General features: G+C 43.1%; 1 protein-coding gene across 12 annotated transcripts in view; it reads right to left on the bottom strand.

Moving 5' to 3' along the window:
* FHOD3 (formin homology 2 domain containing 3) overlaps window positions 1–27,243 on the bottom strand; it is a 436,559-nt gene that overhangs the window by 371,402 nt on the left and 37,914 nt on the right. For all 12 annotated transcript variants that reach the window (XM_033087594.1, XM_033087595.1, XM_033087598.1 and 9 more), the window contains exons 2-3: window positions 12,740–12,846; window positions 319–383 (exon numbers count right to left, since the gene is read on the bottom strand). In XM_033087594.1, the coding sequence (XP_032943485.1) occupies window positions 319–383; window positions 12,740–12,846 (172 nt within the window). The remainder of the gene's footprint in view (window positions 1–318; window positions 384–12,739; window positions 12,847–27,243) is intronic.

Genomic DNA, 27,243 nt, shown 5'->3' with positions numbered 1-27,243 from the left:
TTCAACTGGCTGGAGATTCACACTGGCACAGCCCCAGAACGAACCTCATCTCTCCAAGCATCGCCAAAAAAAACCTCATCCATAATCTGTCTTACCTCCAGCTCTAGTCATTAACCAAACAACAAAAGAAGTCATGTGAAACAGGGCTTCAAAAACGATCGCTAGAAATTATTTCACTAAAAACTAACCATCCAGTGACAGAGGCTAACCTAAGTAAACAGCATAACAGTGAATACTGTATTCCCAAGAGTGGCATTTCTCATCACTTGTTTAATCACTGAGGGCAGATGGTAGTAGCCCCGAGCAAATGTCACTCACCGATGCAGGCATGGACCCTCACAGACAGCTGTGTCCTTAGAATGATGCTGTGCTTCTTGCCCCGCCTGACAGAGAGAAAACAGAGACAAAACATACATGGGCATCAGAGGAGTCAGTGAGAAGACGCCTAGATGCTGTCAGTCAGCTTGAAAGTACTGACACACCCACCTGAGAGATGCTAGAGACAAACAGGGACATAAACAGAACAAGAATCTATCCTGAAATAGCGTCACAGGGCTTTAGGGAAAATAAAATAACAAAATTTGACTCCGTTGGATTGACACACGCATTTTATTGCCTAACCCGGTCGACTTGTTCCATCCACAGAATTTGCATGTACTCATGCTTGACCATGTTGGGAAAACTTTGAAATCTGTGACCATGAAGTGAAATCCCTGGAATGTAACAACACAACTCTGCTTAATCATTCCCATGGCTATTTTTACATTTTTCTGGATACAGGTAAAGGGCACATACGTAGTGGGGGGGTCAGAAAGAGCTGTTTTGCTGTGTGTCAATGCAAGACTGCAAGGCTTTTCTCTTTTACAGGAAGACGGGAGTCCACCAAAGCGCTGAGAGGTATTTATCATCAGGAATACCAACTTACACCTCACCTTGCCTCACCTTGGCTTCGTTCTTCATGTTTTACAACGAAGAAAAAAAAGGATGGCCCTCTCCCCAATTCTAGTCCTACTAGGATTCATCTCACTTTATGCAAAGAAGGACTCAAGCACAGAGCAGTTGCCAGAGAAGATGATAAATGGGGTGGGGGGCACATGAGTGCTGCTACGTGGGGGTAACAAGGTCTTTGAGATTTGGAGAAAGGGGGAAGACAATAAACAAAGGTAAAATGGAGCCAGCCAACCAGCACGGCAGCAGGTAACCTGCTGGGTCTCTCAGGGGCTGAATTCCCGGTCCCATCACTCCTCTGGCCACTCTCATCTCTGCCCACCAGGGCTTCATTTATAACAGAATCTCGCTGTGCTTCCCTGCTTCTTGGTTTTATGGTTGTGTTGGAGGCGAAGGAAACATCAGGATACACTGTAACTATTGTGATTATGAACTCATAGTAATCACAGAGACAATTATATATTTTTTTTTATTCTTGAGACCAGATAAGAGGGGGAAGCATAGTTTCAAAATGATTTGGTGTTTGTTTTTTTAATTCTTTTAAAGGAGAAAGAAAAATCAGTTGCATAGTCCTACAAAAGCATGCAGTGGCCTTCAGCCCCGCAGCTGCTTGTACACAGAGACCTGCATTCAGCCCCTTCAGGTCCCCGATGCGCCCCTCCTTCTTACTTTGTTCATTTGATTGTTTTACATTGGCTGCGTGCAAGGCACTGGTCTCAGGGTGCTTACCACAAACACACAACATTTTGCCCATCTTCAGAAGACAGGTCGGAGACTCCTATAAACACAGACTTCCTCAAAACTTTCTCCCTCACACAACAAAAACCTTTTTTTCTCTCGACAGTCCTGATGCTGATACTCTTTCAATTCTTGTGATCACACTAGGAAACAAGTTTCACTTGAATGCACTGAACTGAATTATGGAACGGCCTTTTGTGTGAACTGCCAGGAAAGGTGTCCTGGGGTGGGGGCAGCCACCAGCAGGTGTGCAGTCTCACCCAGAGCTGGAGGCAGAAACCACGGAACCCCTCACAGTGGCCAGACCCTAACTATCAGAAATGGCAAACCTGAAGTCCTCAGACTGGAGCATTGTCTGTAACTCATGTTACCGGTGGTCATGAGTCAATAATAAATACCAAAAGAACAATAGACAAAGTACATGCTTTAGATGTCCCGAGTGGGGAAGCATGGGATGGCCAGGGAAAACATTGCCGAGCACCTCAAGTTCTAGAGAAGTTCAAAAGGTCCCCTACTTTTATCTTCAAACAACTGCAAAGTTGCATTTTGAGGAAGTGCTTAAATTTTCCCACAGAATCCTCCATTCCCACGGTGAGCACGTGGGGTGGTGGCTCTGGGATTCCAGGCACCTGCATGAAAACTAGGCATCTTTCGGAAGAGGCCGTGGCAGGCCCCCCCATTCTGGAGGCGCCGTTTTTTTCTGTGCTTGTGCATTGAGAAACCAGGCAATCGCACTGGTTAAGCTAAACCCTGATGGAATTTAAGAGACCACAGAACAAAAAAGGTCTATTTTTAAGTAGTTTTACCACATATAATTCCTCTGTTTCAATAGTCTACCTCCTTCCCTGCCTGCCCCTGCACACGAAATCCTACGATTGGAGAAATCTGTGTGGAAATTGTGTGTGTGGAGTTTTCTATGTGGAGCTGAGAGCTGTGGAAGCTCCCTGACAAGAGGAGGCCCCAGAAGGTACTGGAAAGGAAGGAGCCAGACAAGGCAGAGACAAGTGGTGGCGAGTGCAGCCAGGTCCTTCGCCACAGGTGCCCTTCATCTCCCACCCTTTACCCTCACCCCACCTCCGCTTTCTCCCACCTTTCATGTGGCCACTGTGTTACAGATGAGGAAAGCAAAGCTTGTAGAAATGGTGTAACCTCATAAAGTTAGATGGCGGGTGGAAACAGAACCGGGCCTGAAAGCAGCGTCTGACTCCAAATCACCAGCACCAGGATCCTGCCTTTTGCTGTCCAACTGCCTTACTACAGAACCTTCTTCCAAAGGATAGATACAAAGTATAGTGAAGTGGTTTAAGCTCAACACTAAAGTTGAACAAAGAGAACATACATAAACAATTAAGATGCAACTATCTAACAAAATATTGGAAAACCAAGTATGAAAATAACACACCAGGAACCAAATACGCTGTATCCTAAAAATTTAAGAATTACAGGAAGCTCAATGTTTTCTTTCTATATATTAAATATCAATGTACAGAGAACACCCATTATAAGGTCTGTTTATAAGACCTCCCTCTAGCATTATATTTTCTCATTAGTTAATGGTGACATATTAAAGAAAGGTTGATTTTTATGTATTTTTTCATGTATGGCCATCTCACTGCTATTATTGATTCTAAAAATATTTTGGCTGATGATTTATTTTTTTCGGCTTCTTTTAGGGAAATAACCATATCATCTGTTTAAAAATAAACATTTTATCCCCACTTCTATAGTAAATATGTCCTTGTCTTCTGTTTTATGGCTAAAACTTTCAGAGGAAAATTAAATAATCATGAGTATAGACTCCCCTGCCCCAGTGGGATCGATCTGATATCAGTTTGGGTTTGGAAAATAATAATCATTATGGCTGCTAACCTTTATAGAACACTTATCATGTGCCAGACAAGGTGCTAATCAGTTTATACAGATTTGGTCTTCACAAAATTCCTATAAAATAGATAACATTATTGTCATTTTTAAAATGAGTAAGTTGAGGCCCAGAAGGGTTAAGCAACGAAGCTGAAGTCACACAGCTAGAAAGTGACAGAAGTCAGACTCAACCTAGGCAGCCTGACTTTGAACCTGTGCTCCTATCACCTCCCTACGGCTGCCTCCCAGATGGGTGTTCCTTCATTCCTTCCTTCATTCCACATTTGTTCGCTGGTGCCTAGTGTATGTTGGACTCTGTAAGAGGTGCATGAAGTACATTTTGCCTCAAAATGGCAACACAGACATCCTGTCTGCCCTGCAGATGTTGGACTCACGACTGCAACATCAATTCTTACCTGAATTTCCAGCCTGCTGGCCTGCTCTACAGATTTCAAATGTGCCAGTCCCCACAATGGAGTGAGCCAGTTACTTGAAATACATCTCTCTAGATAGACTAGATAGACCAGATAGACCAGATGGATTCTATTCAGTAGATTAGATACATTAGACTAGATAGATAGACAGGTATCTCATTGGTTCTATTTGTCTGGAGAACGCTAATACAAACTTTGGTATCTGCCTTCAGGGAGCTTCCATATTCCAAACATGAAATCAGTGAGAGACTGTCAATGTGGATTCAGTGTGAGCATTTTAGTGAGGATCTTTTTCTCCCTGACATTGACATGCTGTATCAGGTTCACAGCTGCCACTACTTCCAAATGCACCTGTTGGCAGTTCCGTGATCCAGAAGGCAAAAGCAGTTTAGTTTGACCTGAAACTCCCCAGGGAGACTCAGATGCCAGCCCTGCCACTGCCAGGAAAACATCACTGGCTTCAGAGACCAGCCACAGCCAATCGGGTGCCTACATCCAAGGCCAATGCTACCCAAGAGACAGGAAAATTATCCAAAGTAGACGATCAATTCAAGGAGACTCCAATCAAGGCACACGTGCCAGGGACGTGGTGGAGTACCTTGAAAGGAACTTTCCAAAACTTCCTGGTTTCTTAGAATACATACGTTTCTCCTACAATAATGTCTGTGGCCTTGTGGGAGGGAGAGGTGGAGTCTGATTCAACCAAGTAAGTCTCACAGAACCCCATGTGTTTCAGTTCTTTCCCTGTCTCGCAAGTGAATATTTTTACAATAATATATAAGCCTGTGACTGTAAAAACAAATGCATACATTAATTTATTGAGTGGCATTTAAGGCCAAAAGATTTTTTACTGCACTTGCAGAATCGATACCCACAAATAATGCCTCCACTCAAATGAAAACGAAACTGTGATTTCAATCAAGAGTGGGATAAGTATGTTTGACCATGTGGCAGAAGCAGAAATTAGGGTCCCCTGAGCAGTTGCCCCAGGAATAAGTTTCCTTTTAGCAGCTTCTGGAGCAGTGAAACTCAGCCAGTCCTCTGCCAGAGGGATAAAGAGATGAAGAAGGATTCCGACCACTCGTTAGCAAGAGAAAAGATAATGCCTAGCTAAGATTAATTTGCTCAAAAGCACCAAGTCCAACAGCACCAGTTGCCACCACATTCGTCTCCAGATGCATTCCAGTCTCCCCTAGTCGGCAGTAGAGGCAAAAAGCATAGACTTTGAAGCCAGTTGTGTGATCCTGCATGATTTACTTAGCCTCTGAGCCTCAGCTTATCTTGTAAAATGGTACAGTAGTATTATGCCTGTGGTGTCATGTCTAAGAAACAAAGACTTATTCTCTTCTAAGAGTTTTGTGGTTTATCCTGTCACCCTCAGGTGTCCCCTAGTGGGAAGGAAGGCTTTGTTCAACCCACTCACAACTCCCAGCTCCAATGCAATCCTGCTGCCCCTCCTTCTCAGCCCCCATTCTCTCCCTGACCTGCTTCCATCCGCCCACCCAACTATTCTTCCCCTTCCTCTCTCTCCAAGGACACCCTAAATCTCCTTACTATACTCCTGGCCTTGCCTTGGTCCTCTTACAACTTGATTTCTCTGTGGCATGGTGCTCTTAACTGCCCTTTCTTTGAAATTTTCTCTCTCCTTGCTGAGGCAGACACCGCTGGTTACCTACCTAATACCCATTTTCCCATTTTGTCTTAAAGAAAGAATCCAATTTTGTTTAGGGTTAAAACGTGCCCACCTAAAACTGCTTTCTTCGGTCTCCTTGCCTTGCAAAGGTGGCCATGTGACACAGTTTTCTTCAGTGACCTGTAGGTGGAAGTTGCTGGTAGAGCCTCTGGACAAGCTCTTTAAAGGAGCCAACTGAGCCGGCACCAACATTTGCTCTTCACTCTTCCCATCTCAGGCAGGGACCACTATGCACCCATAGTAACAGAGATAGAGGTTAACTGAACACAATCCCAGATTCATGGCATGAACTTAAGTTCTGGCCAATGGCATGTGAGTGAAAGCTATGTGCACAACGAATGGACATGCAGTCCTTCTGTCCATTTCCTTCTTCCTGGCAGCTGGGAGGCAGATGAGAAGGGAAAAGCTAAAGCAACTCTGGATGCAGAGATGGAATCCTCATTTTGAGGATGGCATAGCTGCTCTTCCAGTCCCAAGGATTGTCCACATAGGGGCTCTTACACAAGAAAGAAAGACACTTGTATCTTCTTTAAACTGCCATATTTTGGAATCTCTTCGTTACAACAGAGAAGATGTACCCTAACCAATACATGCTTCCCTGCCTTGATGTGATGCTGGAGGGAGAGCAGCCATATTGTAACTATAATGAAGCGTGAAAGATGAAAGCCACACCCTAAGGATGGCTGAGCAGAAAGCTAAAATTAGAGCATCTTGTAATCAATATATTATCCTTGAAATAGCCAAGTATCCACTTTTTAAAACTAAACTTCATTGTTTTAGAGAAGTTACAGGTTTAAACTTCCTCCAAGGGATCACCACCAGTCTCTCCGGTCCTTGATGTTTTCACGTGGGTCCCAGGTCAATATTTCTCACCTGGCCACCTCCCACTTGAGTGTGGCTTGACATAACCTCAGACTAACATATAGAAACTCTTCTTCCCTCCCCAAACGGCCCCCACCCCATAACCTCACTACTTCTCTAAGTAGTCCGCCATCTGTACACTATACATCTAATTTCCTGTGTCCGTTTTGTTCTCCTGTTTCTCTCTACTCAACAGTACCCTAGATTCCCAGCTCCCTGCCCGTCTCCCACTGGTGCAGGCCCAATACGTCACTCCCTTCTCCTCCTCACAACAGACCACATCTGATCACAGCTTCCTGGCTCAAAATTCTGCCCACTCACTCCACCCTCTATCTACCGTAATTTGAGGAGTTCCGTGACAGCTCCCTCTTTGCAGGTCAGTTCTCGTCTAACTCCAACCCACACGATGAAGCCCAGCCTGGGCTACCCCACGCCTACCTGCTGCAGTCTTTGTCCCATGGTACAATCTAGAGTTTGAAGGTACTTGGGGCCTTTCAAATTTCACGGTCCACCCAGCACGGGAGTTTGTTCTTTCTTGTGTGGCTCACTGCAGCACTTGCAGGACCAGTCTCCCTCCCATAGTGGAATATCCTGGTGGGAGATTTAGAAAGAGTCTGGGCCTACCCCCAAGGTCTGATTTCATTGGTCCAAAGCTGGGCGTGGGAGAAACATTTTTAAAGTTCCTCAGGCGGTTACAATATTCTCCAAGATTGAAAACCTGTGCTGTAGGCTCCTGACCAAGCATCCAACTACCTGGGGAGCTTTTTAAAAGGCAAGCTTCTCAGACCCATGCCAAACCTCCTGAAGCAGGCACCTAGAAACCAGCGTTTCTAAAGAGCTTTCTCCCAGGGTATTCAGAGGCAGCCGGCCTAGCACTGTCCCACAGTTGGTGTGCAGGGACCCCACTCAGCTTAGCACTGAACTCACCCTGATGGCACCTTTTGTTCGAAAGGGCCAGTTTTCTCCCTGACGGTGACCAGGGGCAGGGCTTGGTGGTCTGCATGTGAGCCTTGCACAGCACTGAGAAGACAGGAGACCCTTAATACCCTTCACTGATTTGCAAAAAGGGCCTCAGACAACAAAACACCTGCACTCTCAGCTGAAGATAATCACTTAAGAGGAAAGGGAGATATTCTTCATTGTTTTCCATCCACATCCTAACCAGAATCTCCCTTATATCTTGTCGGGAATTGTTTGTTGTTTGGTTTGATTTGGTTTTTCATATTCCATACATTTTTCGATTTAGATTCAAAATGTATTTTAGGTGATTTTCCATTCTACCAGGTGTGGAGGCAGAAGAAACCGGACAAAGATGTGACTGGATAAGGTTAACTTTTGTATCAGACAGTGAGAAGGGAAAACTGCTTCTTATTCCTTCAAATTTGACATTTTGGGATGCAAAGAACTCTTGAGGAATCTGATGAAAGGTTGTTGTCACCCCTCTCCATCCAAAAACCCTGCATACCCACAAACTGTGCAGAAACCTCAGGGATTCATGGACCCACACACACATGGATCCTTGGGGCTCATGAGCTGCAGGCTGAGAAGTTAGGTGTCTACGAGTCCAATCAGAGCTCTCCCCAAACCCTTTTATCCCTCTAAGTCCACTGCAAAGCTGGCGGGGTCAGGCCCACCCCCCCCTGCAGACAGCCTTCCTCCCAGCCCTTCCTGCCCCTGCCTGGACTCTCATCCTTCATTGCTGAGCCTCAAGCCTCACATAGCCAGGCCCTCCCCATGCCCATACCACAGGATTTCATCTGACTTTCCCCACCCCCACACAACCTTGTGGGGACAGGAGTGAGGGTGGGGTGAGTATTTACCAGCCCTTGCGACCAATTTGGAAACTGAGACAGAAGCAGAGGCTGTCTTCAGGGCCGACCCTCTGGAGTCAACCTGAGTGCCCCGAGTTACTCAAAGGTGGAGCACCAGGGTTGCTTACACAAACACCACTGGTCCTCACTATGTCCCTGAAGCACCCTCCCTCTCAGGCCCACTCTGAGCTCAGCCATGCTCCACCTACTGTTCTCTCCACCTCCCCTTCAGGGTTCACCTCGAACCCCACCTTCTCTGATGGTCCCTGTGGACCTCAGCTGGCACTAGTTTCCTTTCAGAGGCAGTGAGAATAGGAATAAGCAAAAGGGGGGGTAAGGGGGGTAGCGAGCTCTGCCCTGTGAGCAAGGCTCCAGCCTTGGTTTTCTTATTAAGAAAACTAGATCTCAGAGTGATTGACTTGCATAGACCTCTCCAAACTCCAGTGCTTCCCATTTCAGTGTATCACCTTCTCAAGTTTTAACTGCAATTATAGTAAGGGCTCCTCATTTTCAGTATCTATCACATACTGGAAGCTAGCTTAACGTTTTAGATACATCCTCACACTGTACCTCACAACAACCCAAGGAGGCAGTATTGTAAATATATTATCGCCACTTACAAGGAAACAGGTTCAGAGAGGTGCAATAACATCCCCATGGTCACACAGCCACAAGACTAGCCTCAAAGCCTGTGTCCCTAACCGCTAAGCTATGCTGCTCTGCGCTTTGCTCTCCTCGGATGCAAGAGACCCTGCTGGAATCCCTGCTGATACAGGGAGGGAAACAAGATTGGGTAATATTGTCCTCATGTTACAAATACTTTTATAAACTCCTATCAGAGGTGAAGTGGCTTGCCCAAGGTCACCATGGCAGGGTCAGGAATAATAATCCAAAGGCTTCAGGGCTTCTGTTTCTGCAGCTAATTTCCCCAGCCCTGGAAAGCAATGAACAGACGTGGTTCCATGTTGCTAGCATAAAAATTGCTTTACCCTTCCACTTCTGAAGGTCTTTCTCCTTTTCTCTGATTAGCTATAGCTTAAGTGATAATTCTAAACAAGGAGTGACTTAATTTTCAGTTCTGGCACAAAAGAGCAGGTGAATGGACAAGAACAAAAAAAAACAAACTCCTCCAGCACAGAAAATTCACTCAGCACACACAACACGACACGAAAAACATTACCATTTTCACAGAGCTTGTCACATGTCTTCATTAGATGGTTACAACTTTAGCAGATATTTTGCTACGATTTATGCCAAGAGATCAAGAGAAGAATGGTATTTCATTTGACCTTTTCATGCCTCAAAAGGGCAATCCTTAACTAGGAAGAAATTATATTTTAACTCCCATTCGTGGGAAACACAAGTTCTCAGGAACACAGACTTTGCCAAATGCCACTCTTCCAGGAGAGGATGCTCCGTGCAAGTGACGCTGCTAATGTGCCCAGACACCTTCCACCTGCAGGAGGGCTCAGCCTGCAGGCTGCTCCCAGCCGGCTCCCAGTAAACTGCCACTGGCTGCCAGCGCTCCGTGGTGATATATGACCTGGGGATAACCGGGGTGACCAGGCAATGCCAGGTCAGCACCATCCTAGCATGCCTTCTGCAACTCAGGCCAGGGGCAGAGGGATCTCCCCACCAGAGATTACTAACGGTGGCTTCTTCATGCTCTTCTGGACAAAGAGCAGTGTCATCCTGGGTACATTCCAAAGGACAAGGGGTGACTCACCACAAACGAATACTATTTCGAAGACTGGGGTGAGTTGGGGGTGCACTTGTCAAATGTGCAGCTATCCAGCAGCGTGTGGGGTACCTTCCCCTATTTGTAGTTGCCCATGTAGTGAGTCCTACCTTCTCATCATAATTCATTTCCCAGCATCCCGTGCTGCTAGGGTGCAGAAACGTGGTCAAGGCTGCACCTATCAGATGGACCCATGGCCAGGTGATGATTCAGAAGGGAACACAATGAGTACTAAGCCCAGAGTGACCTTGCAGCAGGGTCCCTGACTTTTGAGGAATGGCGGGGGAGGAACCAGCAACTGGATGCTGATATTGACAATGAGAGCTACCATGTCGGAGCCAAAACATAGCACCTAACCTGTCTTCCTTGGAGCAACCCTGCAGTGCGGTTGGGTGCTATTTCAACTAGAGCCAGTATTTTAGCCTGGGACTGAAGATGTCCTTGCATGAACCAACCTCATGTCAACAAAGGTGCAAACGTAGATCCTGAGTAGGACCTAAAGTGCCTTTGCCAGATGCTCCTGGGATGGTGGGAAAATGAAGGCATACCTGGGAGATAATTGTGGATTTGTTTCCAGATCGCTGCAGTAAAGTGAGTCTCGCAATAAAGTGATCTGTAATCTTTTTGCTAGTGGAGGGCCTTGCCTTCAATTTGTAAAAAAAAACAAAACAAAAAAACAAAAAAAAAAACGCAATATCTGGGAAGCACAATAAAACGAAGTATAATAAAATGAGATATGTCTTACAGACATGGGAACTGATCACACCTATGTGCGAACCTGGCTCCACCATCCACTGGCTCTGCTGCCCTATACGTGTAATTTAACTTCTGACCCTCAGTTGTTTCAAGCGAGAAATGGAGACAATAACATCCAACCACGTGACTGGTAAGAGAATGAACGATCAAACAAACATACCTTGAGTAAGGTGCCTTGTATAGTGGTTGGCATAGCACGTGCTCCATAAAGGTTATTTTCTTCCCAACTTTTAATGCTTGATACTGTTGTCTAATACATTAACAATTTTTTTCTAAGCTGCTATCTCCAAATCATTCAAATTTTGATCAGAAAAACGTCAAGCAGGACATGGTCTTTAAACATAACACCACTGGAGACATTGTTCAAGTTGACAATGATCTATTCATGACACGCCTGGGGTCTGTTGGATCAATGAGCTATTTCGTCATCCAATTAGACTGTCATCCAGCCTGAATTCTGACATCTTATATAAAGGGATATCATTGTCACATACATGGTTAAAAACGATAGCAATGGAATTTCCTCAAGTCTATCGGTCTAATAATATTAATTTTCAAAATGATGATGAGTAGAATCCGATGTGACTTAATAATGACATCCCTCACATGTGTGCAGCCCATAGAACTTTCCAGATGTTTACCCACATACTGTTGGTGTGGCCCTTAGAATCATTTGGGAGCTGGGGAGGGCATCCTCAGAGAACCTTGCTGGTGCCTACCAAGGGCCCTGGTTTTCGTGGTGCTCATGGTGGTGACATTCAGGAATCCATTCTGGAATCCTGCCATTCACCTGGCCACCAACGTTCACTAAGTGCCTATACTGTGCTGGGAAAATGCCAGGCACTTGATATTCAGACAGGCCCACTTCTGACCTAACAGAGTTTTAGCAGCAGAGAAGAAGGACAATTAAGGGGGAAAGAACCATAAATTGTGATGGGCGATCAAACGAGGGAAACCCAGGAAGTCATCAGTACACAGCGGAGTCAGGTGGGAACTAACACTAACAAGGTTCCCATTTTTCCTCATTTTTTGATCCATTCATGAAAAATCAGCATTCCCAGATAATATTCATCTGACTGTCAAATAGTTTTAACTCAAGCAAGGTAGCATACAAACCACTTTTGAGGAGGTCCCTGACGCCCGATGAAGATAGTGGAACATTATTTGGAAAGCAACAGGGAGCCCCTGAAATTTTCTGAGGAGGAAGGTGATGAAATCAGAGATACACTTGGTTCTAGATGGAAAAGGAGGCAGGGGGCCTCATCAGAAGGCTATTTCAATAATCTAATAAATACAGGAAGGGTTGATTGTATGGGTATAGTCCTACAAAATTTCCCTTTCTGTACACATCTTTGATTTTTTTACGTGTATTGCTTTATTCAGACTCAGCAATCAGAAGTATTAAGGCATTCTAGATATAGGCTAAAAGTAACTTGATGTTGATTAACATAATTAATAATTATTTTCTCCACTGTAATGAGTTCAAAAGATGACACACTATACAATGATCTACTAGTGCATCTGCCAAGACAACTAAATATCCAGTAAGTTATCATTAAAAACAATGTTTGAAACAGTTGTCAATCCACTAACATCTAGAAAATATTAATTATATTTGGTTTTAAAAAGGAAACTTAGAACGTTAATACCATATGCTTAATTAAACTGTACCAGACATTTTCCTACCAGAGTAGCCTGGTCAAGAAGAGTTATTCAAAATGCAAAAGGGTTTGCAGTGAGTACTGGTGAGTCATTTGCACCTCCCTTCTTTGTGTGTGACTGTGAGTGAAGAGAAGGTTAAAGCTATGGTGGTTTCTCCAGAATATTTTCCGGCCTCAATGTACCCCCATTTCTTGGAAGGTCAGGACCAGTCAGCAGGGACAAGTGTTGCTCTTACCCAGCGTCCTCCTGGAAGCCTTCTAACTCATCCCGTTGCTCTGCCAGGGTGGCTTCCAAGTCCAGGTAGGTGCCATTGTGGGAAAGCTGCAGCGTGCAGTCGTCGAGCTGCAAGAGAAAAAAACCTATTAAGACCAGCCTGCTCCTGGAACGGGGACTATGTATGGAGAAATCCCATGTTTTGTTTAAATCAAGCATTATTCCGAAATTCAGTTCATACCTGGAAAAGGTAATATGTAGTACAAATAGATTGGGAGCAAACTGCATATGAAGGGGGACAGATATGACACCTACTAAGGGAGTGGCATTGACAAGCCCCAATAGACATGGATGGGGGAGGAGAAGGAGCCCTTTGGGTACTTCGCCAGTGCCACTTTCCTCTCTGAGGTGCCCAGGATAAGCTATGGATTTGGGGGGTGGAAGCCAAGATTACAATGTTGATGTGACCATAGATTAAGAGTCAAACTGGCAAATTTAGTAAGGAAAACATGCTGTTTCTTTTCACTCAGTGAGAAGCCTACTTACTCAGATTCAGTGGTCATACTTGGCACATTATAATTAATAGCTACTCAATAAACATTTTTACAATTGAACTGAAAGAGACACTCTCCATTTGAATGGCAGCATATCCAAATTACAACATACCACAGAGGATATTAGGTCTCCTTTTTACTAGTCTTACTTTCAAAAAATTTATTTAACAAATACTTATATGTTATTAATTACATTCCATGCATAATTCTAAGCATTTTGCATATGTTACTTCATTTGATTGTCACATGAACCCTGTTAAGTTCTATTGTTATTCCCATTTTACAGATGAAGAAATTGAGGCACAGAGAGACTAAGTTATTTGCCCAACGTCCCACCTGGTAAATGATGGAGCTGGGATTTGGATACCAGCAGTCTGACTCGAGATCATGCTTTCGACCACTAGGCCCTGCATCCTCTCTATGGCCTGAGATATACAAAGGACTTGAGAATATCAACTTTGCAATATGCAGCTATGTTGTCTGAGAGTTCTGGTGTGGCCGAGACAATGCCACATGTTTACCCATCCCTTTCCCTTTTCTTTCTGGAAGCACAGACCATATATCCCAGCCTTATAGCTGGGCTTTGGCCGTGTAATTGACTACCAACCAATGGAATGTGGGTGGAAGTGAACAAGGCCCCCAATAGGCCTGGCCATCACACCCCTGCCAAACCATCCACCTTTCTTCTCTCCTGCAGCCAGATGTACAGGAGCCAGAGGAGAACTCCGAAGTTTAGAAACCAGCAGAGCCTTAGATGGAAGGAGCTTGGGTTCCCGACTCACTGCGTGGAAGAGAGCACTTTGCTCCCCGGCCTCCACTGACCCATCTGGACGGTGACAAGAGCAAGACATTAGCCTTTGCAGTGGTGAGTCATGAAGACTTTGAGGTTGTTTGTTATAGCAGCCAGCATCACCTGACATCTAGAATGATCAATACACTTAAAAATACAGGAAACTAATTTTCCCAAAGATTAAAATTCACATGATGAGGAAATCCAAATATATAACTTCATGCTTAATTTCTCAGGCTTTAGTGTGGCTCTTATTATTCATCCACTTGGTGAGTTAAAGCTCTTATTGCAAAATGACAGGAGATTGGGGGAAAAGTGGAGGCAAATATGCAGCTACTTTAAAACATCTAGATAAATGCCTGATAATCCTCCTGCAGTAAATGAGATTTCAAACAAGGAATTAGTGTCTTCTGATAGAAAAGCTTTGCTTATTATCCTCAATAAGAGAAATGGAGACTGTCATCTTGTCTAGAATCAGCATCTATAAGAGGCTGCTGATTCTTGTAGAGACCCCACAGTTCCGTGTTTCTGGTTATCCTCAACAGAATGAAAGGAATTTGTCCTTTATTATTTGTAAGAAACACCTAGTTAAATGATTTGAATGGGGTTAATCCTATTTGATCCACTTGTTTTATTTCTCTAATAACAAACTGTTCCTCTAGAGGCGTGTTAGTGAGGCTCAGCATTCTTGACTGGCATTTACAGATGGATCATCTGATCTGAGAAAGCATTTAAACTCAGGAATCAAATTGGCCAAACGCACAGTACTATGGCGTCAGAGGTGCACCCAGGGTTTGGGGGCAACACACAGGGGAGCTGCCTCCCCCAGTCTGCAGAACCAGCAGACAGAAAGGATTTCCTGCAGAAGGCATCTCCTGGGCCCAGCGTCTCCTAAGGACTGAAATCAGACTTTATCACTCCGAGGTGGAATATTCCATTAGAAAGTGGACCTGTTAACATGTATATTGGACCATGGGCAGAGCTGGGATCACTGCAGCTTACGCTAGCTTTTAACTCCTACAGACGTTATTCACTTATATAGCTTACTTGGTCTGTTCTGGTGATGGTATCAGCACATTTGCTTATGTCTAATCCCATACATAATCAACAAACTGGAAGGATGGGGTAATGAAAGCCCTTTAAGCCACAACAATTTCTTGTGACTCAGCCCCTAGAAACATGTGAGCCCGGAGAAAGAAGCTTTTGGCTACAGAGTTTCTGCTTCTCTTCTTCTCCTTGAGCGGAGTCGGAGTCATTCTGGGACTGTGAGCCGCACTCAGGCCTGACAAGAGAACCAAGTGGGGAGAGGACATGCTGCTCTGGCGTGGAGAGAGGCAGAATGTGCACGTTTTTGTGGTATAAATATTCCCACCATGACCGATCTCAAGCTAATTGTGTGAAGCTGAGTGTGAAGTTGCAAAACAAATACGCAGCAGCTCATCAGTATATAGTACTTTTACCATACAGATACAAGAGACGTAAAAAAAAAACCTCAAAGCATAATAGCAGTAACATGTAATAAAACAATTAAACTGTAGTTGACATATAATATTATGTTAGTTTCAGGTATACAACATAGTAATTTGACATTTACATACTGTATAATGTGATCACCACGGTAAGTCTAGTAACCACCTGCCACCATACAAAGTTATTGCATTACTGACCTGTGCTGTACATTACATCCCCATAACTCATTTATTTTATAACTGGAAGTGTGTACCTTATTCTCTTTGTTTTTAATATAACATTAATTGTACACGTATATCATTTAATTTTTAATAATGGCTACATTGAACAACTGGTCCACAAAACCCCCAAGAATGTATCAATCAGCCCTATCGAGCCACCCAGGCCAGCTCCAACGTACACAACTTCTGGCCCTCCAGGTCATTAATTTGTGGCGCCAAAAGGGAAGCTAGCGGGGAGTGGAGACCCTGGCCTGGGCTTTCAGCCCTCGTCACTCCTCTAGCCCTACGTTCTTTTCCTTAGTTAGGGCAGAGGTAGGGTTCCTGGTGGCCAGCAGATACAGCCTTCTCCTGACTGACAACTGGGACTATTTTGTGCATCATCTCTTCCCATTGTGTTCTCAGTAGCCTGAGGTGAAGATCTGGTTTTCCTCAACACTCACCCTGGCCCACCAAGTGTCTGTCTGATCACGCTCCCGGCCAGCCCCAAACCACAACAGGAAGCCCCACAACCCCCACCACCCCCGCCCCAGCCTCCTGACAACAGAATCCCAACAGCTTAGCAGACCTACCTCTTCTCATCATACCTCTCCTCACAGTCAGGGCGTCATTAACTATTAGCATTTCCATAGTTCAATTTTAACAAAATTATATGTCAGACGCGGGCTGGGCACCAAGGAACACAAAAACACTTCCTTTTCTCAAAGATCATTTTATTGAGTCAGTACGACACACAAACAGAACACAGAAGAGGGGGGAAAAGCCATTTAGACCAGCTGTCAAAACGTGGGGAAGTGCATTCTCCGTTGTACCCCTTCTCTATAATGAGCAGCCACAGCCAACTGAGACCCAAGCGTCCTCCATAAAACAGCCGTCTCCCTTCCAGGAGAGAGGCTGCCATTACTTCCTGAGCCAGTGTCACAACCCTGCTACCCCTGCCTAATGATTGGGACATTTGTGCTAACGAGTCCTTCAGCTGAAACAGAAAAGATGAGTATATGCCTTTTTAATCCCTTAAGAAGTATGTGTGGAGTCCTCACAGTCGGGCTACAGGAAGAGGGCAAAGTTAGACATTGCCTCCCTTCGCGACACGTGAGCCCAAAGCGGGTGCCAACAACACAGGCTGCCTGTGAAGACACCAAACAAATCAATACACACGGCCCGCTCCACAACACCACGCAAGCCCCACCTCCTCATTACGCCAGCGACACAAGATGAACATTTATCACAGGGAGGAGCCAAGGAGTAAGAATAAAAGGCTTCTTTGCTGGACGGACGCATTGAAACAGTAAAGTCACAATATTTTGGGAGGCCAGCTTTAGGTGTTATTTTTTAAAAACCCATTGATAGGTACACTAAATGAATTCCTCAATCTTGTCTTGGACATACTTAAGTCACAGTTATCAAAGAAGACAACAGTGTGAGTGGGCAGTGAGTGGAGGTTCAGTCCAATCTGGTTATTATAAAGATTCAGATGGAAATATCCAGACTTTGCCTACAGAGCGAAGGACTCAAGACATCTCCCTGCCAGACCAGCCCCTGACGGGAACCTCAATTCCTACTTACACGGAGGCAACCTGATCCCCTCCCTTGGCCTCTCATGTCAACTGTCTTCCCGATGCAGCTCCCTCCATCCCGAATGACTTAAGGGCCCTGGAATTTCCTGACTCCAACAATTTTCATGTCAACCCTGATCCCCTGGCAGGGTTGTACCCTGTACTCCTTTCTTGGCTGTAGGTTCAGTGGCCCGGACACAGCCGGGCACTTCAGGACATAAGACAAAGCCGGAGCCACTGGGAAGATAACGTTACAGGGCTATTATAAAAGTGCGGCCGTTAGGGAGGCTTAGAGGCAGTGACAGTGGCACTGCAGGAAGACTTCAGCTCAGGTTGCAGGCTATAAATTCGTGGCCAGGATCCTGGTGGGGGGCAGGGTGCTCAGGGCAGACTCAGTTACAGATCTACAAGAGGGACCCTTCCAAATATCCTGGAATTTTGTGCCGCTCCGCCCGGGGTCAAAGCAGACCATGAAAATGGGCCCTCAATCTCTGGAGACGTAGAAAGAACACTCCACTCCCTGCAGACAGGTTGCACAAGGTCACTCTGGGGTTCTTTTGACTGTTCCTACAAAGAAGACACTACATTCAGAAAGAAAGGGCAGACTCACCATCCTAGAAGGAAAAAAAAAAAAACACAAAAAACAAACATCTAAAACAAGGCTGATGTCACGTCTCGATTTATATATTCTTTTCTTTGCTTCATCCAGTGAAGTGGCACGGTACTGGGGTGGTTTAATCATTACCTGGATTTGGCAGCAGGTCTACAGTGATCCTTCGTCCAGGCAATAAAATTTATGTGTAAGTCTGAAATAGATTTACATAGAACTGTTCTATAAATATACACGAGGACTATCCATTAAAGTAATTTTGGTAATGTTCAGAAGTGGGAAAATCTATGCTGATTTCGAAAAGAAAAAAAAATAAACCTAAACTAAATGTCATTCGCTTATGTCATTAAATTGACTCCTCGCGTCCCTGAGTCTGGCCCCCTTACAATGTGATTTTGCAGCTCCCTCCATCAAGAAGTGCTCTTTCTCTACTCCTGGAAGCTGAGCTGGCCTGTGTCTTGCTTTGGCCAACAAGGAAACAAATGTGACAGAGCAGAGACTTGAAAGATACTTGCTCACTGGGGCTGTCCTCTCGTACTGCTCGTGGAACTCTGCCACCACACCAAGAAGCCTTAGCCAGCCGCCAGGACGCCTCCTTGCTCCGGCGGCCCCCACTGACAGCCTGCCAACTGCCACACACCCAATGAGGCCCATCTGCATCATCAAGCTTCCAGGTGACCCACCAGCTAACGACAGACACAGGAGAGCGCTCAGCACGGGTGGGTCAAACAGGCCCAAACCAGAAGAACTGCCCAGGAGACCACAGACTAGTGAGCAACATTTTATGGCTGTTGCTTTTAGTTAATCTCCTCTACCCATGAGGAAAGACCCACAACAGACAGGCAGCCAGCCAGGATTGCAATTTCACACTCAAAGTGCTCAGTGCCTGGATCGGTGGTGGGCGACAAGCTGGCCCCACCAAGGTGCCCTCTGAATGAGCCATGACACACCCAGCTCAAGGCAAAAATGCCACCACCATGCCCAGCCCTCAGATGCCACAGAGCATACATGGCTGGCACTGCCCCTGTCCCTCCCGGAGCCCGAGCTCAGCTGTGGACAGAGCACAGCAGCAGTTGCTGGGTGGAAAGGCCTGGAACAGAGGAGGAGGCAAACAGCTGCGAACGCCTCCCAGGGAGGTGAGGAGAGGTGAGCTGTGGCTCCCAGACCCCAGAGCGCGTTTCATTACCTCATTGTCCTTCACTTACAAGACGCATATCCAACGATAAAAGTATGAAGACTTTCAAGACTGGAACTGCAAGCACAGCAAGCACCCTTCTGACTGCACTGGTCACACACCCACGAAGCCAGCCCTGCCCTGGCTCACGCATAAAGCGCTGCTGGCGGCCTCTGCTCACTCCACGGCTGGGTTTACTGTGAGCCCCCTGAGCACCCCACTTCAGGCTCTTCCCAGCTCTAAGAGCTGTAGGAAGGCAGTCAGCGTGTGGCAGTGGGTCAGTTCTAAGAGAGCTACACCCGTTTCTCCCTCAAACGGTGCTTCTGTTGTTCGGCAGTCATGAAGCTTATGGCTTCCTTCAACTTTCTGGTTCCTTCTAAAGGCAGCAGAGACAAGAAACTGGACTTAGACAACACACAAAAGAAGTTAGGACAGAGGGCTTTCCAGCAAGCAGTGCCACATGTCCCTTGCAATTCTAAATAATACCTCCACAAAACCCTGGTTCAGACATTCAAGCTTTTGTGGGCTATGGTGGCCCCATGCCCACAATGACCACCTCAAAGGGACAAGGTGGAAAGCACACATGCTGTGGCTGCCGTCTGCCCTTTCCTAAGATGGGTAGTGAGGACATGGCATTCATTTCATTATCCTTCAAACTATACACATCCTTCATGTTATTCCTTTGTGTGTACAATACACTTCACAATGGAAAACAAAGATTCATTTCATATAAAGAGGTAATTTACATACGAGGTGTGATCCTAAAATATGGCGAATGTTTCATTTTTAAAAATTTATTACAGGAAAAGATACATTGCCATTAATCCCCTCAATATACTCCCCCTTGCTTTGAATACACTTATCCCATCATTCTTGCCACTTTCTGAAGCAGTTCTGGAAGTCCTCTTTTGAGCCTGTCTTTAGTTCCGCTATTGTGGCTGCCTCAACGTCCTGAATCATTTTGACTTTGGGAAAGAGCCACAAGTTGCACGGTGCCAGATCCGGTGAATAAGGTGGATGAGGACACACCATAATGTTTTTATTTGACAGAAGCTGCTGTATACCAGAAGCGATGTGTGACACGGAGCATTGTCATGATGGAGGATGATTTAGGGCACCCTTTAAAACACACCTTCTCTCAACCGAGCTCGCATCCAACTGACTGCACCCAACAAGTTGAAACTTTTCACATACCGGTGCTAAGGTTTGATGTGACACCTCCCGTATTGAAGATCCCTGCCTTTCCATTGGCTGACACTCGGCAGCAGCATTCCCTGTATTTTGTGATCACAACGGAAAGGCACTGTGTCACACATCGCTTCTGGTACAACAATTTCTGTCAAATAAAAACTGTGGTGTGTCCTCATCCACCTAATTCACTGGATCTGGCACCGTGTGACCTCTGACTCTTCCCCAAAGTCAAAATGACCATGAAAGGTAAACATTTTGAATCAATTCGGGACATCGAGGCAGCCATGACAGCACAACTAAAGACACTCACAAAAGAGGATTTCCAGAACTGCTTCAGAAAGTGGCAAGAACGACAGGACAAGTGTGTTCAAAGCGAGGGGGAGTATTTTGAGGGAAATTAATGGCAATGTGTCTTTCACTGTAATAATTTTTTTTTTATTTAAACATTCACTGTATTTTTTTTATCACACCTCATATTTAAAAAGTACAAGTTAACCCTTGGCTGGTTTTCTTAAGAGAAAGAGGCAATGAAACTAATTTACATAATATCAGAAGAAAGTAGGTTCTATTGGCTAACTCCAACAAATCGTATCAAAACATTTAAATGGGTCCATTTAGCCTCTTTGGAACAACATACACATCTTGAATACTTTAATAAAAGTGTTGAGACGAAATACGGGGATATTTTTGAGGATCCAACATATATGGGTTATGAAATAATATGAATATATTTACTCTGAAAGCAGTTGGATATTACTTCCTCAGAAACCTTTTAATGAGTCATGTTATTTGAGGCTGCCAACCTCTGTGAGAGAAGCGATGTCCTTAAATTGATTTAGGCAGTTTCCAAATCAAGTCCCAGATTTCTATTTAAGTCAACAGAATTGCACAGCTCACCCACCAAAGGCAAAGGCCTCTGCAAATTCTGTACGAAAGACAAAGTCCGGGTTTCTCCCATTAAGAGCTTAAACCAAGGGTGTGTGATAATCTGGAAAATATTTGAATTCTTTAAAAGACCTTTTTATCGTTAAATAAATAACCAAAAATGCATTAAACTTCTCTCTTAAAACGTCTGGATGATATTTACTTATCTTTACAGGTAACTTTTTCCATTTTGTTTCACTTCAGTCAAGTTGAAAACTAGTGTCGGCACTGTGGTTCAGAATTATTATTGATCCATTATCATTCATTCATTCATTCATTCATTTTTTCAATCATTCAAATTAGTGATCCTTTCCTGGTGCTCCTTCTCTGCACCAGGCACTGTGCCATGTCCTAGGCAGCCAGCCATAAGTACTACAGGCCAGGTCCCAGGGCACTCAGGGCTGTGGATGGGACAGATCCCCAAATAACTGGTGGCAGTTCAGGCAAATGAGGCCAATGAGTTAATCACCTTTATTGCTTCTGTTCCTGTTTTCATTGGGGAAGGAGTGCAGGTAGTGGGGAACTAAAGTATGACGGATGCACAAGCTCTGACAGGAGTTGGAATAGTTAAGGCATTGAAAGAAGAAACGCCAAAGGCTCCAGAAGGGGAGCTTTCTGGTCCCAGGAGATTTTAGACTTTTTTCTAGGGCAACAAGAAGCCATGAAATGGTTGTAAACAGATGCATGCAAAACCAGCTTTGCAGTGTGGGAATGGAAGGGAGAAGACAAATGAAGAGGCCACTGCTGGAATTGGGGGCTATTTGAAGGTGGCTTGGACCATCATGAAAGCAGTGGAAATGGAAAGAGGAGAAGGGAAAATAGTGATACAGGTAGAGAGGGAAGGAAGAAAGGAAACATCAAAATGACTTGATGTTTGGTCAAATGTGGCGGTATCCAACAGAGGGGCAAAATCTTGAGTTTCTTGCTTGAGCAAATTAATAAACAATGGTACCTTTTACAAACATGGCAAGCATTAAACAAAAAGCTACTGGGGGCAGGAAGATAGGCTAAAATTTGGATTTTTGTTGTTGTTGTCTTTACAGGTTATGTCTAACGCAACTGGAGACATTGAGAAATCGATTTTGGGAAACTGATTTTTGTGCATGAGTTAAAAACTTGGCAGTTGAAATCCCACAAGTACATTGACGTACCTAAAGATAGCAGGTAACTTTTTGTATCCTGAGGATCTGTAGTGGTATCCCCTTTTTCATTCCTGATATTGGTAATTTTTGCCTTCCCATTTTTTTTCTCTAACAGTTTAGGAAAGATCCTTTATTCACTTATTAGTTTTTTCAAAGACCCAACTTTTGATTGCATTGCTTTTCCACTATTTCAAGTTTGTTTTCTATCTTATTAATTTCTGTTCATATCTTTGTTATTTCCTTCCTTCTGCATTCTTTGTATTTAATATGCTGGGGTTTTCTAACTTCTAAAATCTGGGTATTTTAAGTCTTTCTTCTTTTCTAGCTTAATTTCGCTTTGGCCAGAAAATATACACTGCGTGATTACAATTCTTTGAAATTTCTTGAAACTTATTCTATGGCCCAGTGGAAAGGACGTATACTCCACAGCTGCAGTGTTTGTTAAATGAGATTCTCAAATCTCTTCTATCCTTACTGCTTTTAATCTGCTTATTATATGGAGAAGTGTATTAATTTCCCACTACAACTGTGAATTTTCATATTTTCCTTTCAATTCTGTCAATATTTACTAATTTTTATATACTTTTTACATACTTTTATATACTTTTTTACTTACTTATATTTCCTAGTGGACTAACTTAACACTATGAGGTTTCCTTCTTAACTCTACTAATATTTCTTACTTTGAAGATTTTGTCATCTGCTATTAGTACAACCATACTACCTACCTTCTTTTGGTTAACGCTGCGTGGTTTACCTTCCAGTCTTTTACTGACAATATTTGGTGTCCATATATTTAAGATGTGTCTCTTGTAAGTAGAATATAGTTTTTTTTAATCCAATCTGACAAATTTAAAGTATTCAATCAAAGTCTATTAACCTAAAGTAATGACTGATGTTTGGGTTCAAATCTAAATGTTTAGTATTTTATTTACATGTTCTAATTTCCTTTTTCCTCCTTTCTGGCCATCTTTTGGTTTAATCTACTATTCTTTATTATTACATATTTCCTTTCTACTATTCTATTTATTCCTAATTACATATTCTTTCATTAATTCTTTTAGTAATTTACCCCATCACATGGCCTCTTGATTCGGCAGAACCTACTATACAGTATCTCTTCCCAGATAATCAAGTGGCCACGAGACCACTTTAGTATGGTCTATGCCATTTGAGATATTGAGAAATATATTTTGAACTCCAGGACATAGTATTATTTGGGACAGTCAATATTCATTTAAATTTACATACATATTTACTTTGTCTCTTGCACGCCATTCCTTCCTGCATTTCTGTGCTTCTACTTGTGATCATTACCTTCTGCCTGAAGAACTTGTTAGGATTTCTTTAGTGAGAGTCTGCTGCCAACACGTTACCTCAGTTCCTGTTTTCTAGAAACACCTTTATTACACTTCCATTTTTGGTAACAGCTTTATTGAGATATAATTCACATACCATATAATTCACCACTTAGAGTGTACAATTCCTGGCTTGTAGGATAGTCACAGCGTTGTGTATCCATCACCACAATCAATTTTAGAACATTTCCATCACTTCACAAAGAAACCACACACCCATTAGCAGTGACTCCTCATTCCTTCAAACACACCACCTCTAGCTTCCAGAAACCACTAATCTACTTTCCATCTCTATAGATGTGCCTAAACATTTCTTACAAATGGAATCACACAATATATGTTCTTTCGTGACTGGCTTCTTTCACTTAGTATAAAGTTTTCAAGGTTCACCCATGCTATATAACACTTACTTCCTTCCCTTTATTTCCAAATAATATTCCATTATATGGATATTCATTTGATTTATCCATTCATCAGTTGATGGACATTGTGTTGCTTCTACTTTTTGGCTATTATGAATAATACTACTATGAACATTTGTGTACCAGTTTTTGTATAGACACGTATTTTTATTTTTATTAGGTATATATACTTAGGAGTATAAGAGCTGGGTCACATGGCACCTTTATGTCTGAGATTTTGAGAAACTGCTACACTGTTTTCCAAAGCAGCTACACCATTTTACATTCCCACCAGCAATGAGTTCCAATTTCTCCATATCATCACCCATGCTTATTTTTTTCTTTATTTTTTTTTTTTTATTAGTATAGCCATCCTAAAAAATGTGAAGTGGTATCTGATGATTTTGATTTGCATTTCTTTCATGGCTAATGATTGTAAGCATCTTTTTGTGTGTTTATTGGTCATTTGTATATCTTCTATGGAGAAATGTCCATTCAAATCCTTTGCCCATTTTTTCAATTGGGTGACTTGTCCTTTTGTTGTTGAGTTGTACGAGTCCATTACATATTCTAGATACAAGACCTGTATCATATATGTTTCACAAAAATATACTCCCAATATATGGGTTGACTTCTCACTTTCTCAGTGGTGTCCTTTGAAGCACAAAAGCTTTTAATTTTCATGAAGTATAATTTACCTTCTTTTTCTTTTGTTGTTTGAGCTTTTGGTGTCATATCACCTTCACTTTGAAGGACATATTTGCAGGATACAGAATTCTAGATTAGCAGTTTTCTTGGATACTTACAAACTGTTACTCCACTATCTTCTAGCTTACATCATTTCAGTTGAAATATCAGCTGCCAGTCTTATTGTTGTTCTTTTGAAGATAACCTGTTTTTCTCAGGATGCATTTAATATTTTCTTTGTCATTAATTTCCATCTATTGTACTATGAATTGTTTATATGTGGTTTACCTTTTTTGTCTTGCTTGGAGTTTATAGTGCTTGTTGAACTGTCATTTGTTGGTTTTGGAAAATCGTGGCCCTTATCTCTTCATATATTGCTTCTGCCTCATTTTCCTTCTTCTCCCATTCTGGGATTCCAATAACTGTATTTTAGAACTATGCCCCATATGCTTATTGTGTTCTTTTCTGAGTTTTTCCATGTTTTGCTCTCCATAAATTCATCTTAAAATCTTCTACTGACCTATATTCCAGATAATTTTCTCTTCATCTGTGTCTCATCTTCAGTTGAACCCATCTACTCCATTCTGAATTTTTGTATTTCTCATTTCTAAAATTTCCATTTGTATCTTTATATTGTATATCTCTGTTTTGTTTTCTTAAGATGCTCTATCTTGCCTATTTTCTTGAATGTATTTACCATAATTGTTTTAGAGATCATATCTGATAACTCTAGTATATGTATCACATATTTCTATGGTCCCCTCCCTTTGGTCACATTTCTAGATACACCAGGTACATTTGAATACAATTATTGTTCATGAAAAAATTCCAAGGCCCCAGGTGTTATCTTTCTCCAGAGAGGATTTTCCTTAGTTTCTGGCAAGCTGTACGAGTAGAGCACCTTAATCCAATTAAGGACTGAACTCACTCAAAACTGGGTTTCAGTCTTTGCAAACCTAGTCTGTTTTCAGTTAACCCTTAGTCCTACGGGCTAATCTTTAGAGGTCCCAACTAAATGCACAGAGTATTTATTACAATCCATCTAGTATCTTCTAATCTCTCTTTTTCTCCCCAGTGCTATGAAACTCCTAATAGCTTTGCTTAACCTCTCGGCCTCCTCACAAGTCACTTTCTGCTTGCCTTTGTAGTTTCTGCATCTGCCACTGATGACGTGATAAATGCATCAAGGTGAAAAGCAACTTAGAATGTCAGACCCGTTAAGTCTGAACTCAGTGAGTCTCCCTTCTCTCTGGGTTTTGGCCTCCCAAGTCCTGGTTGCCTTGGGAGCTCTCTGGTGCCTTCAAATAGATGTTTTTTGGTCATCTGTCCATCTTACTTGGTTGTTCTGGGTAGGAGTATTGGTCTGCTACAAGCTAGTTCTTTACAGTCAGAAGCAGAAGCCAAAATATCTGACTTTTAACAGTGAAAACATTTACTGTCCACTTGACATAAACTAACATGAGTATTTAATTTTCTCATACAAGCTGCGAGGAAGGTATTATTATTTAGTCTCATCTTATAATTGATGTAAAACTGTGGCACACAAGCTAACAGAAAACTGTAACTTGACCAACCAACTTGCCCAAGATCACCACAACTAGAAGCAACTGCAACAACACAGCCTGGCTCCTGATACTGTTTCTTAGCTACAACAGAATATAGAATGAGGAGGAAAGAAAGACACAGGTTTAAGCCTTCTGCAATTCCAACATTTAGAGACTGAGCCAAAGAAAAATAGACTGAGAAGAGTGACTAAAGGGCCCAGAGGAAAACCAGAAGGTTGTTCTCTATAAGCCGAGGGAGGAGAGTGTTTCAAGTAGAACATGGCCAACTGAGGCACAGACTGTAACAACTTTCATTTGAAGATAACTGGGTTTAGTGTTGCCAGCTCCTCATCCCTCCAAATAAAAATTAAAATCTTTGCTGAGATACCAGTACATCTCATCCTTCTGCAAACATTCACTGAGGACACACTGTCTCAAGTGTCTCCTGCTTATTTGGCCTGCCAAAGTGAGGCAGCGCAAAACACTCCTAAATAGCTAAACCACGTAACCAAATTTATGTAGTTAAAGTGAAATGCTTAATAATTAGAGAAACCATGCAAACATAATAGCTCTGATTCTCTTTAAAATCTTCAAATTCTTAAGTAAAATTGACAAGCTAATTTGAAATATATTATTGCTTTATTCTTCAGAAATCCCTGCTATTCACATTCACTGAAATGAAAACACTGGAATGTATAAAATACAGAAATTTGTCAATATAATGCAAGACTTTGGATATTCCAATAAGAGCGAAGCACTGGTGAAATGGGGAGGAAAGAGAAGATCTAGGGGAAGAAGCACATTATTACACATAATGTGAGCCACCAATAAAATAGATCCACCAAGAATAGGATTTACGCATACAATCATCCAGGCCAGCTTTATAATTTGCAAGGCCCCGTGCAAA

The sequence above is a fragment of the Rhinolophus ferrumequinum genome, chromosome 19 (assembly GCF_004115265.2).
Source record: "Rhinolophus ferrumequinum isolate MPI-CBG mRhiFer1 chromosome 19, mRhiFer1_v1.p, whole genome shotgun sequence".
NCBI classification, from domain to species: domain Eukaryota; kingdom Metazoa; phylum Chordata; class Mammalia; order Chiroptera; family Rhinolophidae; genus Rhinolophus; species Rhinolophus ferrumequinum.
The sequence above is the reverse complement of the archived record's forward strand: the minus strand, read 5'-3'. Positions and strand labels throughout refer to the sequence as shown.